General features: G+C 37.4%; 1 protein-coding gene across 1 annotated transcript in view; it reads right to left on the bottom strand.

Moving 5' to 3' along the window:
- Nucleotides 1-13,982, bottom strand: part of si:ch211-250c4.3 (uncharacterized protein LOC100535981 homolog) — a 33,664-nt gene extending 19,682 nt beyond the window's left edge. The window contains exon 1 of the mRNA XM_024296489.2: nt 13,511-13,982. Coding sequence (XP_024152257.1) covers nt 13,511-13,589 — 79 coding nt within the window. The 5' untranslated portion in view covers nt 13,590-13,982. The remainder of the gene's footprint in view (nt 1-13,510) is intronic.
- Nucleotides 13,983-14,537: the final 555 nt, after the last annotated feature.

The following is a 14,537-nucleotide window of genomic DNA, read 5'->3' as shown; positions in this document are numbered from 1 at the left end:
GACCCACACACCTCTCACCTCCAACCCCTTTAACCAATGAAACATTGGGAAACATGGCTGTCTATTGACTAAAGCTGAAATCCAGCTTAGATTATGTATTTTCATTTCTGCTTGTGTAAGTACAAGTAAAAAAACAAAATCTCAACAAATACACCTGCATCTCATCTACTTCACCCATACGTGTTGTTTAAGTGTTCTCTATGACCTGTTGCCCGTAGAAAACTTTGCATAAACATTTAACTCTTCAGGCTCCACAAATGGTCTATGACTTTAATGTTTAAATTGGGCCATGTGTCTGTTCCATGCAGGTTTACCAATTTTTTACTTGGCCCATATACACCCGTAGGGGCAGTTATGATCATGCTAATGTGCCTACGTATGTACGTACCCTCAAAAGAAGTGAGTGTGTGTACATACATACGTACGCTTCCTCCGTCTTTCACTTGAGCTTCCAGTGACTCACTGTTTTGCATCCTTTGGAAGAACTTGCTCAAAAGCAGCAAGAGATCTTAAAATACCTGAGCTTCAGCCAAAGTTCAGTGAAGCCTACAGATGTGAAAGTGTCCTCCGCCTGACTGGGAGATTTCCAACACTTTCTTGATTATATAACAGCTGAAGCTCAGCTGTGATTAATTTAAAGGGCATTAAGGAGGAAAATGAAAGGCTGTAGAAACACAGGCATTTAGCTTCTACACACTTTGCCAACATCAGATTACCAACATTTAGCTGGAGGAAAGTTTCAGGCCTCACACAACATAAACACATGAATGGATTTGATGCTTGAATGAAGTCCAGCAACTTCTTTATATAATCTGGAATGTGTTCACTGACATACCAAATGAGTGAGACAATTCAGTTGTTGTTCAGTGCCTTCTACACGACTGTCCAGCTTTGATCTCAAGCCTCACTTATGATCATTACGGGGAGCAGTCTTATGTGTCCTTACAGGTAACCTGATCCGACCTGATATAAATGGAATTACATTCTTTCTGCTTTTCCACGCCTGGATTTGAAAAGGCAAAGGGAACAAATATTAGCTCAAATCTTTGGCCTCTTGCTTAAACAGAGTGAGAGTACAAACAGTTTTTACTTTTCTGGGTTTGTTTTGCATTTTTTGAAAAATGTTTTTAAAAGTCACAATTTCATGTTTTCATATCATTCTAAAATGATTAAAGTGAATAAAAATTAACCTTAAAGGCGCCATACCATGAAAATTCTACTTTTTTAGGTTTTAATTGTATTGTACTTTTGCACTATTGTATTTTGATCTGCTCATGCATGTAACAGTAATCCTCTAAAAACCTGCACTGTCTGCAGCAGCCCCTCCCATACCCACGTAAACTAGAGGGTCCTGTTGTGCTGACATCAGCATGATGTGACCCGCCCCCTCCAGGAAGAGTCTGCTCTGCCTGCACCGCCTTCAGTCCAACACCAACACTCAATTTCTCCACAGAGCTAGTGATGATCAGAGAAAAACTTTTATTTAGATGAACAATACCGTACATCTTCCAGTTGTGTCATTTCCTCAATAAATTCCCCGCATCTAAAGTAATGAACACCTGTTTAGGTGTTCATTACGCGGGGCTCCTTTAAGACAAAGTCCTGTTGTACTGAAAACAATTCTGACTGCATAAGACAACATGCTTTTTTGACCAGCAAAGACTGGATTAGAACAGGGCCCGTAACTCAACTTCAAACATGTTCAAAATTATAAAACTTTACGAGGACCCAAAGAGGTTTCATTGAGAACTTCATGAACATCTAAAGAAGAGATTTCTGACCAGCTTTAACCCAACAGAAGAGTAAAAAGAACAGCAGCGAGCCGAAGAACATCAGGACCATCTGTTATGATGAAACAGATCCATCAGGAAACCAGCAAGTTACCAATAACAATGAAATGCTTAGTGAATACCTCAGCCAGCTAAAATCAAAGGAGAGCAAGAAGAAAGTAGATCAACTATCATGACAGGACAAGCCTCTGCATTGTGTGATCTCACAACAAGAAATCATCAGAAAACCTCCCCATTGACTGGACTGAGGGGAACCAGTATTCGTCAGGTCCTGAGTACAACAGTACCAACAGACTGGGATTGATGACAGCAGGCAGAATCCAAGGAACAGGAGAGATGCCCCCAGAGACCACACAGCACTTAACAATAGGGTGCAAGCAGCCATGGGAGAAAGAAACGCCAAACAACAAGACCTCGCAAAGCCTGCAGAAAATATCAGTGTTGACATTCCCATGGTCAAGGTGGAAACAACACCCAAAAATGGAGAACAAAGACAAGGCGCTCTTCTTCAATCTGTTTAACTCTGTCCGGAGCTGAAAAACATGTTTTGGTTTTTCTCAAACACAGAAAAAACGTTTAATCGTTTGCTGAACTCAAAAATGAAAACAACACTTTAGTTCACCTGCTAGACTTTTGTTTTTCTCTACTAGGATCATTCGTCATGACTACTGAGGCCTTAACTCTGTTTATGTTCAGTTTTGCAAGGCAAATGTGTGTTTACTCTCACTCTAAAGGTTTCCCACAGCCGTTTTAGTGTCAGCAACCCTGAAAACAATACTTACTGACAGACAAAAAGAGAGTCGATGCAATCATGCAGCGAAAATGTCCCCTCTAATCTATAAATGTCTTTGATGACCGAGTTGCTGCCAACTCACAAAACCAAAAACACCTCCAACGATTCAAGGTAAAACTGAAAAATCAAAACTGTTTTTTGTTTACCAAGAGTCTCGTGTGAGATTAGCTTGCAAAACAGAACAGTTTTACAGGAATCTCCTGTTACCAGAACTTGTTAGAGCCTTTTTTTGTCTCTACACTTCAACTGAACGGGTTTGTAGAAAAGGGACAAGATTGCTTAAAATGTCAACAGTAAAAAATATTTCACTGGGATGACATTGATTTCTATACTAATTTTGTCACCCTGTTAACCTGAATATATTATAAACCTTATTCAGTTTGCTTTAAAACGTGTCAAAGTCAAGTCATGACTATGTTAAAAAGTTAAAGTTTGAGAGTTTTAAAAATTGGCATTCTGCTAGCTTTTTGGACTATTTTGGCATTCACTAAGATTTTTTTAGGCTACTTTGGAGTTCAGCTAATATTTCAGCTACATGCTAGCTGTTTTGCGTAATTTAAGCTTTTTTAAAAAGTTTTTTTGGGCCGTTTGAAGTTAGGCTAATATGCTAGCTGTTTTGGCTAATTAAGGCTTTTTTCAGTTTTTTAGGCTATTTGGAAGTTTAGCCATTTTTTCATCCACATGCGAGCTGTTTTGTTATTACGTTTTTAGGCCAATTCAGCGTTGAGCAAATATTTTAGTTGGCTATCAGCTTCAGTGATTTCAGCTATCAATTTCAGCATCTTCAGCGTCCAAATTCAGCTTACCGCATCCACACAGCATTATCACAGGTAATGCTATATATCTAGTTCATAATTATGTTAAAGTTACAGTTTTAAAAACAGTTTTAGAGTGTTCAATAAATGTTGATCCGGTTTGGCCTGCAACATATGGTGTTTTTTAGATTTTGGCCCCCTTGTGAGATTGAGTTTGACACCACTGCTTTAAAATAAAGCCTTATCAGATCTCAACTGTAAAACTAACTCAGAGAAAAGAACACTTGAAAAATCAAACAGTGTATTAATCCATCATAGAACAAAGTCCCCATCCATCCATCAAGTCCTGTTTGGGGGGACGTGGATGCTGGAGAATTCCCAGCTTCTATTGGTCGAAGGTGGAGTACACCGCAAACAGTTTGCTTGTCCAACACATGGATCATTTTCATTAGAATACAATAGATTCTTTTCTGAAAGGAAAATAGACCATAGCATAAAAATAACATCTTATTGTTCAAACAAGTGATATAGACAGAAGGCAAAGCTCTGCCGAGATTAAAAATGGTAGGGCTCAGTGTCTTGAATCCATTAGTATTAACCAGAATTCTATAATAGAAATATAAGATTTATGATGCTATGTTTATAGTATGCATGAATTTACTGTGAGGTCTTCAGAGATTGTTTCTTCTTGATTCCTGTTTTAGGAAATACAATCAAAAAGCAGCTTTTTTTTATCTAAAAATAAACAAAAATAACACTTTTGGGTGCTTGAATCAGGATTCACATAACTTGAGAAGCCCATTGATAACATCCAAACCAACTTTTTCTTCTTGGAGAAGTTTCTAAGAGCTGAAGACTGTTGTTGTCTTGTGTCCAGCCTCTAAAACCAGCTGCTGTTTTGGCTGTTGAGACTTATACTCTGGACAGAGAACAAGTCTTATAGTTAGAAACATATGACTCTCTTTCTCTGGAATTATGATGTACTTTAATGTACAAATGATGTGCTGCAAACCAATTTGTGGACAGTACATGGATTTGTATTATCTAGTGAAGTTTACCACACAATGGAAATATCACATTATTATTACAGCCCTTTTGATACATACTAACAGAAATGGCCAACAAGAAATAAAGGACATCTATAGTTTCTGGGAGTCTCTGGTTCTTTTCGAGGTTATCTAGCTTTTTGTCCACTGCACCAATAATATTCAAACATATGTGCAGAACAACTCAGAATACCCTTAAACAAGAAACTAAAACAAATCATTAAAGAAAAAACTGAATTCTGTTTAAGAACTGCTCAGCTCTGCCTCATTCTGATGTTTTTTCCTGGAGAACAAACACTTTTTTACCCATTTTTTCCGAACATGCCTATTCTTGTAGAGCAACTGCAGACAATGTGAAGGAGGGGAGGTTGCCTTTAATTACATGCTGAACTCTTCTAGCCAACTCAACCTTATAATCTGACTTCATGCCCCTGAGTCAGTCTGTGCCGCCCCCACCCCCCACCCCCCTTCATTTGGTCCAGTCCCCGTAAACTGGACAGGTGTTACCCTGATCCGCTTGTTATCACCTTCCACAAGCAACACAATTATTTTCTATCCTGTAATTGTCAGCACTGGCTGACTCAGCATGTTTAGGGCCTCTGTGTCTGACTAAACCCAACAACATGTCATTACAGATGCTACACCTCCCCCAGCTCATCTCAGGCTCATCTCCAAGCTTGTTTTCTGCTTAAAAAAAGAAAAAGCATCCCATTTCCTGTCATGTTCACTTCACATTCCAGGCCACCCTTGTCTTATGTGAACTCTCAGGGTTGGTAAAAGGAGGGTAAAAGTATCAGCTACTGCTGATGCCTAAGGCTCAACTTCTACAAAAAAACAAACAGAAAAACAAGTTGTAAGATGCCCAGAGCCCAACAATCACCTTTCCAACAAAAAGCTTTACAGACATCAGAGAGTTGTTAGAATGTTTAAGAAAGGCCAAGCCGAAATTTATAATGTTTTAAAATACTGGATGACATTAGTGATGGTATTGTTGATATCAGTGAGTATGTGGTCCCAGTTACAAGCTTGGTCTGTTGCTGACCCTCTAGACTAGAGGAAAGAATTGTCTTTTTACCCAAGTTTACTTCTATAAACAGTAATATTTCACAAACCACAACCACACACTACTGCTGACAGACTTGGAAGACCCATGCAAAACTTTATTTCAAATTGTCAGTTTCTACGACCCTCAAGACATCCATTAAAAGCATGTTCATATACTGAAGAAGTGGACTCACTAAGCATGTTCCTTCAAGCCTCGGGAGCCTTTCTGAGTCTCACTGAATCACAGCTTTTTCAGCATGAAACATTCCAGTCTCAGGCACATTCACTAGTGAGCACACGGCTACGTGGGCAAGTTGGGTTTCATCAAGAAAGAATGTGTAGAATGAAGAAAAAAGGATGGGTTTGGTTCTGTAGCTTTGGTTCAAATTCCATCAAGACTGGGATCATACCCAGATGTTTCAGAGGTTATGGTTTCAAAGAAAATGAGAATTCAGCCATTGTGCCAAAGGTCAAAGAGTCAGCTCAGAGGAAGAGCTTGATGAAACATAAGGGGCAAAGAGAATGAATGGAACAGTGACGATGGATGTGTGGATTCACTCTGAACTCAAATAAAATCGCTCCGTCTTCTGGTAATCATTTTTTGCATCGTTGGTTGGTTGAACAATTTAATCAAAAATGTAAATATGTGAGGGATAATGCCTGATGAGGTGTGCATTATCCCTCACATAGTCTATCAAAATTAATGGGGTTCAATGTGCTGAAAACAGATCTGTTCCCCAAATTTGGACAACAAAATAACAGTAATCTTAAATCAATACTAAAAATAGGTTTAGGAAAAAAGGTTAGCAATTAGTTTGAATAAACTATCAATAGTTATATCTGATAAACGTGTGGATGGTTTTACAAATTGTTTCCAATTGCCACTTTCTTTAAAGATATTCATGAAAATGGAATGTACCATTTATCTGAAAGCAGGTACGTTTATTGTGTAAATGTTTTCTTTTTTCAGCATCTGCATCTTGTCAGTCTACTTGATGATTTTGGTCTCCATCACAGCAGATAAGTTTGGTTTCATAAAAGTGTGAGTTGAAGGTAACCATGATTCCACCAAGAAAGCATTATGAAAAATAAGATTTAATAAAACTTTCACTACATGTGTTAATGACCCTCGGTTCACCCTTCAATAGTTGGGTTGGTTCCCCATGACCATGAATGGGAACAGACTGGGTTCAGAAGTTTAAATCGATTAATTGATTTTATTAACCCAGCCCTTGTGTTTTTGTTCAGTTAACACAAAGAGGTTCTTATGGAAGAAATGTTCAACTAAAAAGATTTTAAATTGAGAAACAGGAGTAATGGGACTGAGTTACATCCTAACCTTTGAATGTAAAGCTGGTCTGAGTGTTTAGTGTGGCCAACAGGAGGTGAAGAATCTCTGAGGTTTTCTGATACATGTCCAGTCAGGTTAAACTAGTGACTCACTTAGTGGTCAAGTTACACGGCAAAGAGGTCACAAACAGGCTTTGACAAGCCAGCTATTTTTACGGCCCAGGTGGGTTGTGGGTAAATTAGAGAATACTGGGTGATCAGTGTTTCAGACGGAGTACTGATCTGCTGGATATCCAGCATGGAGCTCTGATACTTGAATATCAATGTGTTTGAAAACTTCTGTATTAAAAAAATCATTCAAAAGTGTATTTAACATAGGGGTGTAAAAATCCATTTTGAACAACCATTCAATTAATATGGTAATTTGTGGTTGTTGATTCGATTCATAGAAGATTTTGGTTAATTTTGGATGATCCAATTCACCGACCTAAAATGGATCCAGAACATCTTGATCCCAAACTTCCTCCAGTGTGACTCAGAGATAAATACCTGAACAGTTCAGATGAAGTTTTCCAGATTTCTTGTATTTCTTCAAGATAATCAAGACTAATATAAATATGTGAACAAACACACATGTTAACATGAGTAAATGTCAAATCCATTCACATTTTAGTTTGATAAAGTTCAGTCCACTGTTGTTTTTCCACATCAGAATAATGATTATTTGAACATTCTACATGGTCACATGACTTTGTAAATTCTAAGTGTTTCCACTCATTGGACTGTCCTCTGTGATGACACTTGGGTGTTTTGTGTTATAATAAAATAAAAGTACTGTACCTCAACCCTCAGTCTAATCTAATCGATTTTGGCACATAAAGCTAAAGTCTACTAGCTTGATGCTAACGTTCAATGGAATTTTCCATGGGATGGCTAATGCTAATGCTCTACCTAAACATACATTCCGACTAAATGAACATCTTTATTAACTTACAAACATGAATTTTACAAACTCTTGTAAAAAATATTTTTTTAAAGTAACCATTTGTGGTCTTAAACACAGTTTTCTGTTCATTACTTCTTCTTCTTTTTCTGGAATAAGGTGTAATGCTATAGCACGATCTCCACCTAGTGTCCAAACTGAAACGTCCTCCAGGAGAAGCAGAACAATGTTTCCAATGTTAATGATCTGAACATTTTAGTTAGAACTTCTCCTTTAGAGAATCCATGTAACACTGGATGATATTAACAATCTCATTATTTCACTGATACATTTACAGTATGTGAACTGGATCAGATTAATATAAATATATTCAAAACATAGAGTAAATTATTAATGTATTTGTAAGCTAATGTGTATAAATGTGTAAACTCAAAATTGGATTGAAGAATTGAAAGAATTGAAAAAAATCGGAATTGAATCGATCCAGGCTCTGGTGAATCAAATCAAATTGTTTCTTGAAATTCTATAATTAGATACTCAGCTCTAACAAATATATTCTTTTTTAAACAGTCAAAATGTTCACCCGAGTAGGTCTTTAATGAGTCCTGATCAAGTTGTAATGATGTTTGAGAAAGAACTCGCTCTGTGAACAATAACAATAAAGACAGCTTTGTAAGATAAATGAATTTGTTGATAAGACTAGACGACAGTCTTTTAGTCTTCTTCTCATGACAGAACAGACCTTTACCGTCTAATCTACATGGTGAGCTAGAGCAGTTACACCAAATTGTAAACATATTTCATGGAGGAGTCTCCACATTTATTTAAGTTAGCAAATTTTGTCATGAAAGTTTCTCTATGCAACCACTGTGCCCACTTAGGGAGGGGTGTCAAACTCAGTCACACAAAATCCAAAACACTGCCTTAGATCACGGCCAAACAGGATACACATTTATTAAACACTCTAAAACTACATTTTTAAAAAACTTTAAACCGTAACTTTTTAACATAATTATGAACTAGATATATAGCATTACATGTGTTAATGCTAGTGTGAATGCTGTAAGCTGAAATTGACCACTGAAGATGCTGAAATTGATAGCTGAAAACAATGAAGCTGAGATCCAGCTAAAATATGAGCTAAGTGCCACATTAGCCCATAAAAATAAAAAAACAAACCTAGGTTAGCCAAATCAGCTAGCAAGTAGCTGAAAAATAGCTAAACCCAAAAATAGCCTGAAAAACTGAAAAAAGCCTGAATTAGACAGCTTTGCATGTTTGCTAAACTCCAAAATAGCTTTAAAACTTTTTTTTTTAAAAACCTAAAATAGCCAAAATAGCTAGCATGTAGCTGAAATATTAGCTAAACTCAAAAACAGCCTGAAAAGTAAATACCAAAATAGTAAAAAAAAAAAATAGCAGATTATTCATAATTATGAATAATAAAAAGGCAGGAATATTATTCCAGAATAAATCAACTTAAACCTTAAATAACTTTCAATATTTTACTCTCCATAAAAATATATTCTGTCAAAATTATACAAGTTAGAAATGAGTGCAAGATACCATCAGACCATTAATACCAATAAAATAAAATGATCTGGAGGGCCGGATAGAATTACCTGGAGGGCCGGATCCGGCCCCCGGGCCTTGACTTTGACAGATGTAACTCAAGGAGTCACTGCAGTTGTTACAAAATCTGTAGTTCCTGTGAGTCTTGTCAGTTGTTAAAGTTTCGTATGTTTAAAAGAAAAAACTAAGTTTTATAAGTAAGCGTGAGCCTAATTTTTATTTTCTCAGTTTCATTCTCAGCTCTCTGTAAATTCCACCTGCATCCCATAATGATTTTCTTCAGATTCTGCAGCGCCTCGAACACTTTTGGTTTTATCTATCTTCTTTTTCTAATCCTGGTGTCGAGTTCCACCACATTCCACATCCCAGCTCAACCTGGAATGCTGCTCCCGTACAGTATGAGCTTCCACACCTGCTGACGAGCAAAGCCAGCAGATGTTGGCAGTGGGAGGGCTGACAACTCCACTCATTGTTGCTGCTGAGAGGGAGCGTCTTTGAAATCAGTCACACTGTTTGCCTTGTTACTAAGTAGAAGAAAGGACCATTGTAGGGATAAACACTCCGTATGCTTCAAAACAAGGAGGAGCAGTCTGTGACTGGGAGCTTGAATGTCTTTTATCATTTTTTTGTTGTTGCACATTCAGAGGAGAGTGGGAACTGAAATTTCCATTTGTAGAATCTGAAGAGACAGAGAGCTCTCAGATTCCCCTCTAAACATTCCAGAGGAAGTTGTTTTGCAGCGTGGAAGCAGGTTCAGCTCAGCGCTGGGCTGGAGCATGAGGGAATAGTCAGCCATTACTCATAAATGAGGAATTTTGCAGGCAGAGATGAGTGCGATAGGTGTGACTTGTAGGAGAGGAGGGGGTTTCTCCACATGGTTTTTATAAAGCATTCGATGAGGTTGGACACACTCAAAAAAACAACTAAATTCAGATCTTCCTGTTTATCTTTAACACAAAGAATATCTGTCAAATTTATAGAGTTCATTTTTTATGTCTTTTTTAAATACAATTCTATTATGAAGCACAGGTGGAGTATAGAGACAGATTGTTGTTTTGAGATGTGCAATATGTGATCAGTCAACATCTTCTGTGGGTTTTTAGTGTACAAAAGAAGACAATTAAATTAATTTTCTTCTGGGCTGACAAAGTTTGAGTAAATATACCTTAAAACGTCAGAGGGATGAAGAGAACTAAAGGAAACATTTTTAGGGGAATCGCAACTGAAGTTACAGTGTTCTGGCACATTCTTGTCTTATCTTAATGGAGTCTGATAGGACAGAGCAGAGCTGATAGGTGGAGGTAGTCTGGGTATTGTCCTTAGGTCTGACGGTAATCTCTGCTCCACCTGGAGGTGAGCACAACTGGAATGAAACCATACAGAACCATATATTTCATTTACTCCCATAAACTTCAGCTGGTTTCTGTGTAGACAGTTGTGTGCTTAAATCATGGTGCGGCTGAAGCTGTTTCTGGTTGCTTTAGATGCTGCAGCTCTAAAAATCATTGAAAAAAATGTAAAAAAGGTTTTTTGTTTTTTTTGTGTGTTCTTTTTACCAAAACTGTTTGTAATGTAGGGTTGGGATTCACATCACAATACGATACATGGCTCACAATATCAACAATACTGCAATAATTGATAAAAATCATCTCCAATAACTCACATTATATAGAAGAACACATATTTTGGGGGAGAAATATATACGTTTTTTAGCTTGAACACAATCATAATAAACAACTCACAGCCTCTTCAAACAAAAATACAAGATTAATACTTTGTGAGAACCCATCGTGAATCAATCAAAGGACTAAATATCATGATATATCGCAATATCAATATTTTGGCGCACCCCTAGTGCAATGCAGTCCACTGAAAAATGTAAGCAACATTTAAATATGATTTTTAACATGTTGTTGTGGTATTCTTCTAATAGTGGAGTACATATATATATAAAGATTAAGGGAATTAGATGATAAAAAAAAAAGTTTGAAAACGATTGTGTTAGTGACATAAAATACTCGGGCTGAGCCACAGCTTCCCTACTCTGCTCCATAATCAACCCGGTCGCAGTAAAATGCGTACATATTCCACGACTTTGCACTCTGAAATACCGTGTATAAAATACGCCAAACACGGTTTTTGCGTGCATATGATACACAATGCTAGAGGATAGGTTGCGCCGGCGTACAATATACACGCTTTTTAGGTTTCGTTTTGATCACGTGGTCAGAAATCATCCGGCTCTTTTCTACATGACGTCGTTCCTGGTTAAGGTTAGGATTACGGTTATGGTTAGGGTTAGAAAAGCAAATTGGTCATTTGTGGGGCTGTCTGTGATGCTCACGCCTCCACCAGGGGACGTGTCAAACGTGGAAAACACATTTTAACACGTTTAGGACCGCGCGTATTATATGCACGCAAAAACCGGTTTTGCCGTATATTATACACGGTATTTCCCAAATCGTGGCATATGTACGCATTTTACTGAGACTGGGCTGCCATAATAATCAATCCCCTTGCAGATATAGATCCATGAACGTCTTTGTTTCCTCGTTTGAGCTGGAATCTGGATCTAAACTGTACCGCTGTATAGCTCTGATATTGCTGCCATTTTTGTTATGCCAGTGATGCTAGGTTGGGTTGTGAGGAGCTGTAAGCTAGTGGCAGAAGAAGATGGATGAAAAAAAAAAGTCTTAAAACTCTAAAGATGAAAATCGTTTAACCCTTTAACACCGGAGCTCTAGTGTTTATGTTTTCTTTGATTCACGTTGACTTTTCAACTGTTGACACAATCATTCCAGTAGATTGTGAAGAAGAAAAGTGTCTCATTGAGCCGCTTTTCTCCTTCACAATCTACTGGAATCTACTATAATCCAGGTAACTGTTGAAATGTTACAGTATGTTAACGATTTTGTGTTTAAGCATCACCGGCGACGCCTCGGGTGCTAAAGGTTAAAAGGACAAATACTTTTGTAACAACCACAAAAACCTTTACTGTGACAACATTTTATGTAAAAGCATTCTTAGAATCAAAGTCTGCCTTCATTTTGTTCTACATTGTTCTAAAGAGAGTGTTTTCAGTATCAGTTGCATCAAGGCAGCTGCAACATCAGCTCTCATTAAAAGATGTCTTAAAATAGAACGAAAGGGAAAAGAACGTTTCATCTTGAACAGAGATTAAAAAAGCGTGGAACCTCTTTGATGTAGTTCTGATTTGGTCCTTCTGGAAAACTGTGGGCAGACTATAATGGAACTGTTCATCTTACTTGAATAATATCACACTTGCTTTTTATAATCTGGTCCCTGTTAGTCAGGAGCGTCAAACTCAATCAGACAGGGAGCCAAAATCCAAAACACACCTCAGGTCACGGGACGAACAGGATAAACATTTATTGAACACTCTAAAACTACATTTTTAAAACTTTAAAACTGTAACTTTTTAACATATTTATGAACTAGATATACAGCATTACCTGTGATAATACTAGTGTGAATGCTTTAAGCTGAAACTGGCCACTGAAAATGTTAGTGATGATAGCTGAAGATGCTGAAATTGATAGCTAAAAACGCTGAAGCTGAGAGCTGAATAAGTGAGGCTAATAGCTGAAAACAGCAAAGCTGATAGCCAGCTAAAATATTAGTTAAATGCCAAATTAGCCTAAAAACGAAAAATTAGGTTAGTCAAAACGGCTAGCATGTAGCTGAGAAAAATAGCTAAACTTTAAAATAGCCTGAAAAAAGCCTAAATAAGCCAAAAAAGCTAGCGTGTAGCTGAAAATAGCTAAACTCAAAAATATCCTAAAAAAATCTTAGTAAATGCCAAAAATAGTCCATAAAGCTATCAGAATTCAAATTTATAAAACGTTATAACTGTAACATTTTAACATAATTATGAATAATAAAAATGCAGGAATATTATTCCAGAATAAATCAACTTAAACCCTAAATAACTTTCAGTATTTTACTCTCCATAAAAATATATATATTTTTTCAAAATTATACAAGTTAGAAATAAGTGTAAGATAACATTGGGACATTAATAACAATAAAATAAAACGATCTGGAGGGCCGGATAAATAGTTTCATACTTTAGCAGCAGAAATGAAAAACATACACTCTGTTTGCTGACAAACTTACTGTTCAGAAGTCCAAGGAAGACAGATAAAGACTTCTTCAAAGATGTAAAATACGTCACATCATGAATGGAGGATTAGTTTTACATCTTAACAAACAGCACAGTTGGTAAATACAGTTAAGGTAACAGAAGATGACTTTACCCTTCCTCCAAGGAGCCAGGATAGAGAAGGACTTCCTCCAGCCAATGACCAGCCCAGCCTTTTTCCTTTTCATGCTCATTTTGATGAAACTATCTCTAAATCTTCAATTCCAGGTTTCAAACCTATAGCTTACTTATAGATCCTTCACTGCATTCTTAAAAGGTTTGTTGCAGCGAGGGAGGGGGTGTCAATAGAGAAACCCGAGCCATAGTACTTGTCTGCCTGCAGCTTGACTTCTGGGAGCTTGTGAGGAAGACTGTGAGATTGTTTGAATCTAAGCAGCTCCTCCAGCTGAGCAGAACAAAGGGGAGGGGCTTCAGGAGTCGCTGTCTGAGTCCAACCTGAGTCATGAAAGCTGTGGGAGGAGTAGGAGGAGCAGAGAGATGAAGGGAGAGGGATGAAGAAGGGGTAGATGAAGGTCTGGAAGTGACTCTCAGCCTGAAGGTGAACAGTGACCAAGGAGAAGACAAACAGGAAGTGTAGAGCAGATACAGGCAGGGAATAAAGCTGTCATCTAACACCAGTACAGACCTAAACCAGTCTTACTATTAAACAAATTACATGTAAGCAGCTTTTCCTCAGTAAACACAACACTGTTACTAATTAAAAGCCTCGCTGGATTTTTTTCTGTGTAATGTTCACAATCTGAGTGACGGCATATAGTTTCCTTTGTTATTTTAGCTTCTGCACAGTGTGTATGCTAGACTGTCCATCTAAAATGCTGATGTGATGGACACCTCACCTAATGATAGCTCACATTTTATTCTACTGGAATTGCTTATTTTATGAAAGATTCTGGAAATCCAAAGATATTTTCATATGTAAAAAAAAATGTTTGGTTAAAAAAAACAAGCTGAATAAAACAATCCAAACCTCACCAACATCTACAAACAAAATCTTGTTCGAGCTTTAATGTGAAAATCCGGAAAGCTTTGTCTCAAGGGCTGCACATGAGACCAACTGAAACAAAAGTTTAACTTCTCATGGCATCCAGGGTTGCATGTCTTTAAAAGTAAAACATCAACAT

The sequence above is a fragment of the Oryzias melastigma genome, linkage group LG15 (genome assembly GCF_002922805.2).
Source record: "Oryzias melastigma strain HK-1 linkage group LG15, ASM292280v2, whole genome shotgun sequence".
NCBI lineage: Eukaryota > Metazoa > Chordata > Actinopteri > Beloniformes > Adrianichthyidae > Oryzias > Oryzias melastigma.
This window is presented reverse-complemented; position numbering and strand designations above follow the sequence as displayed.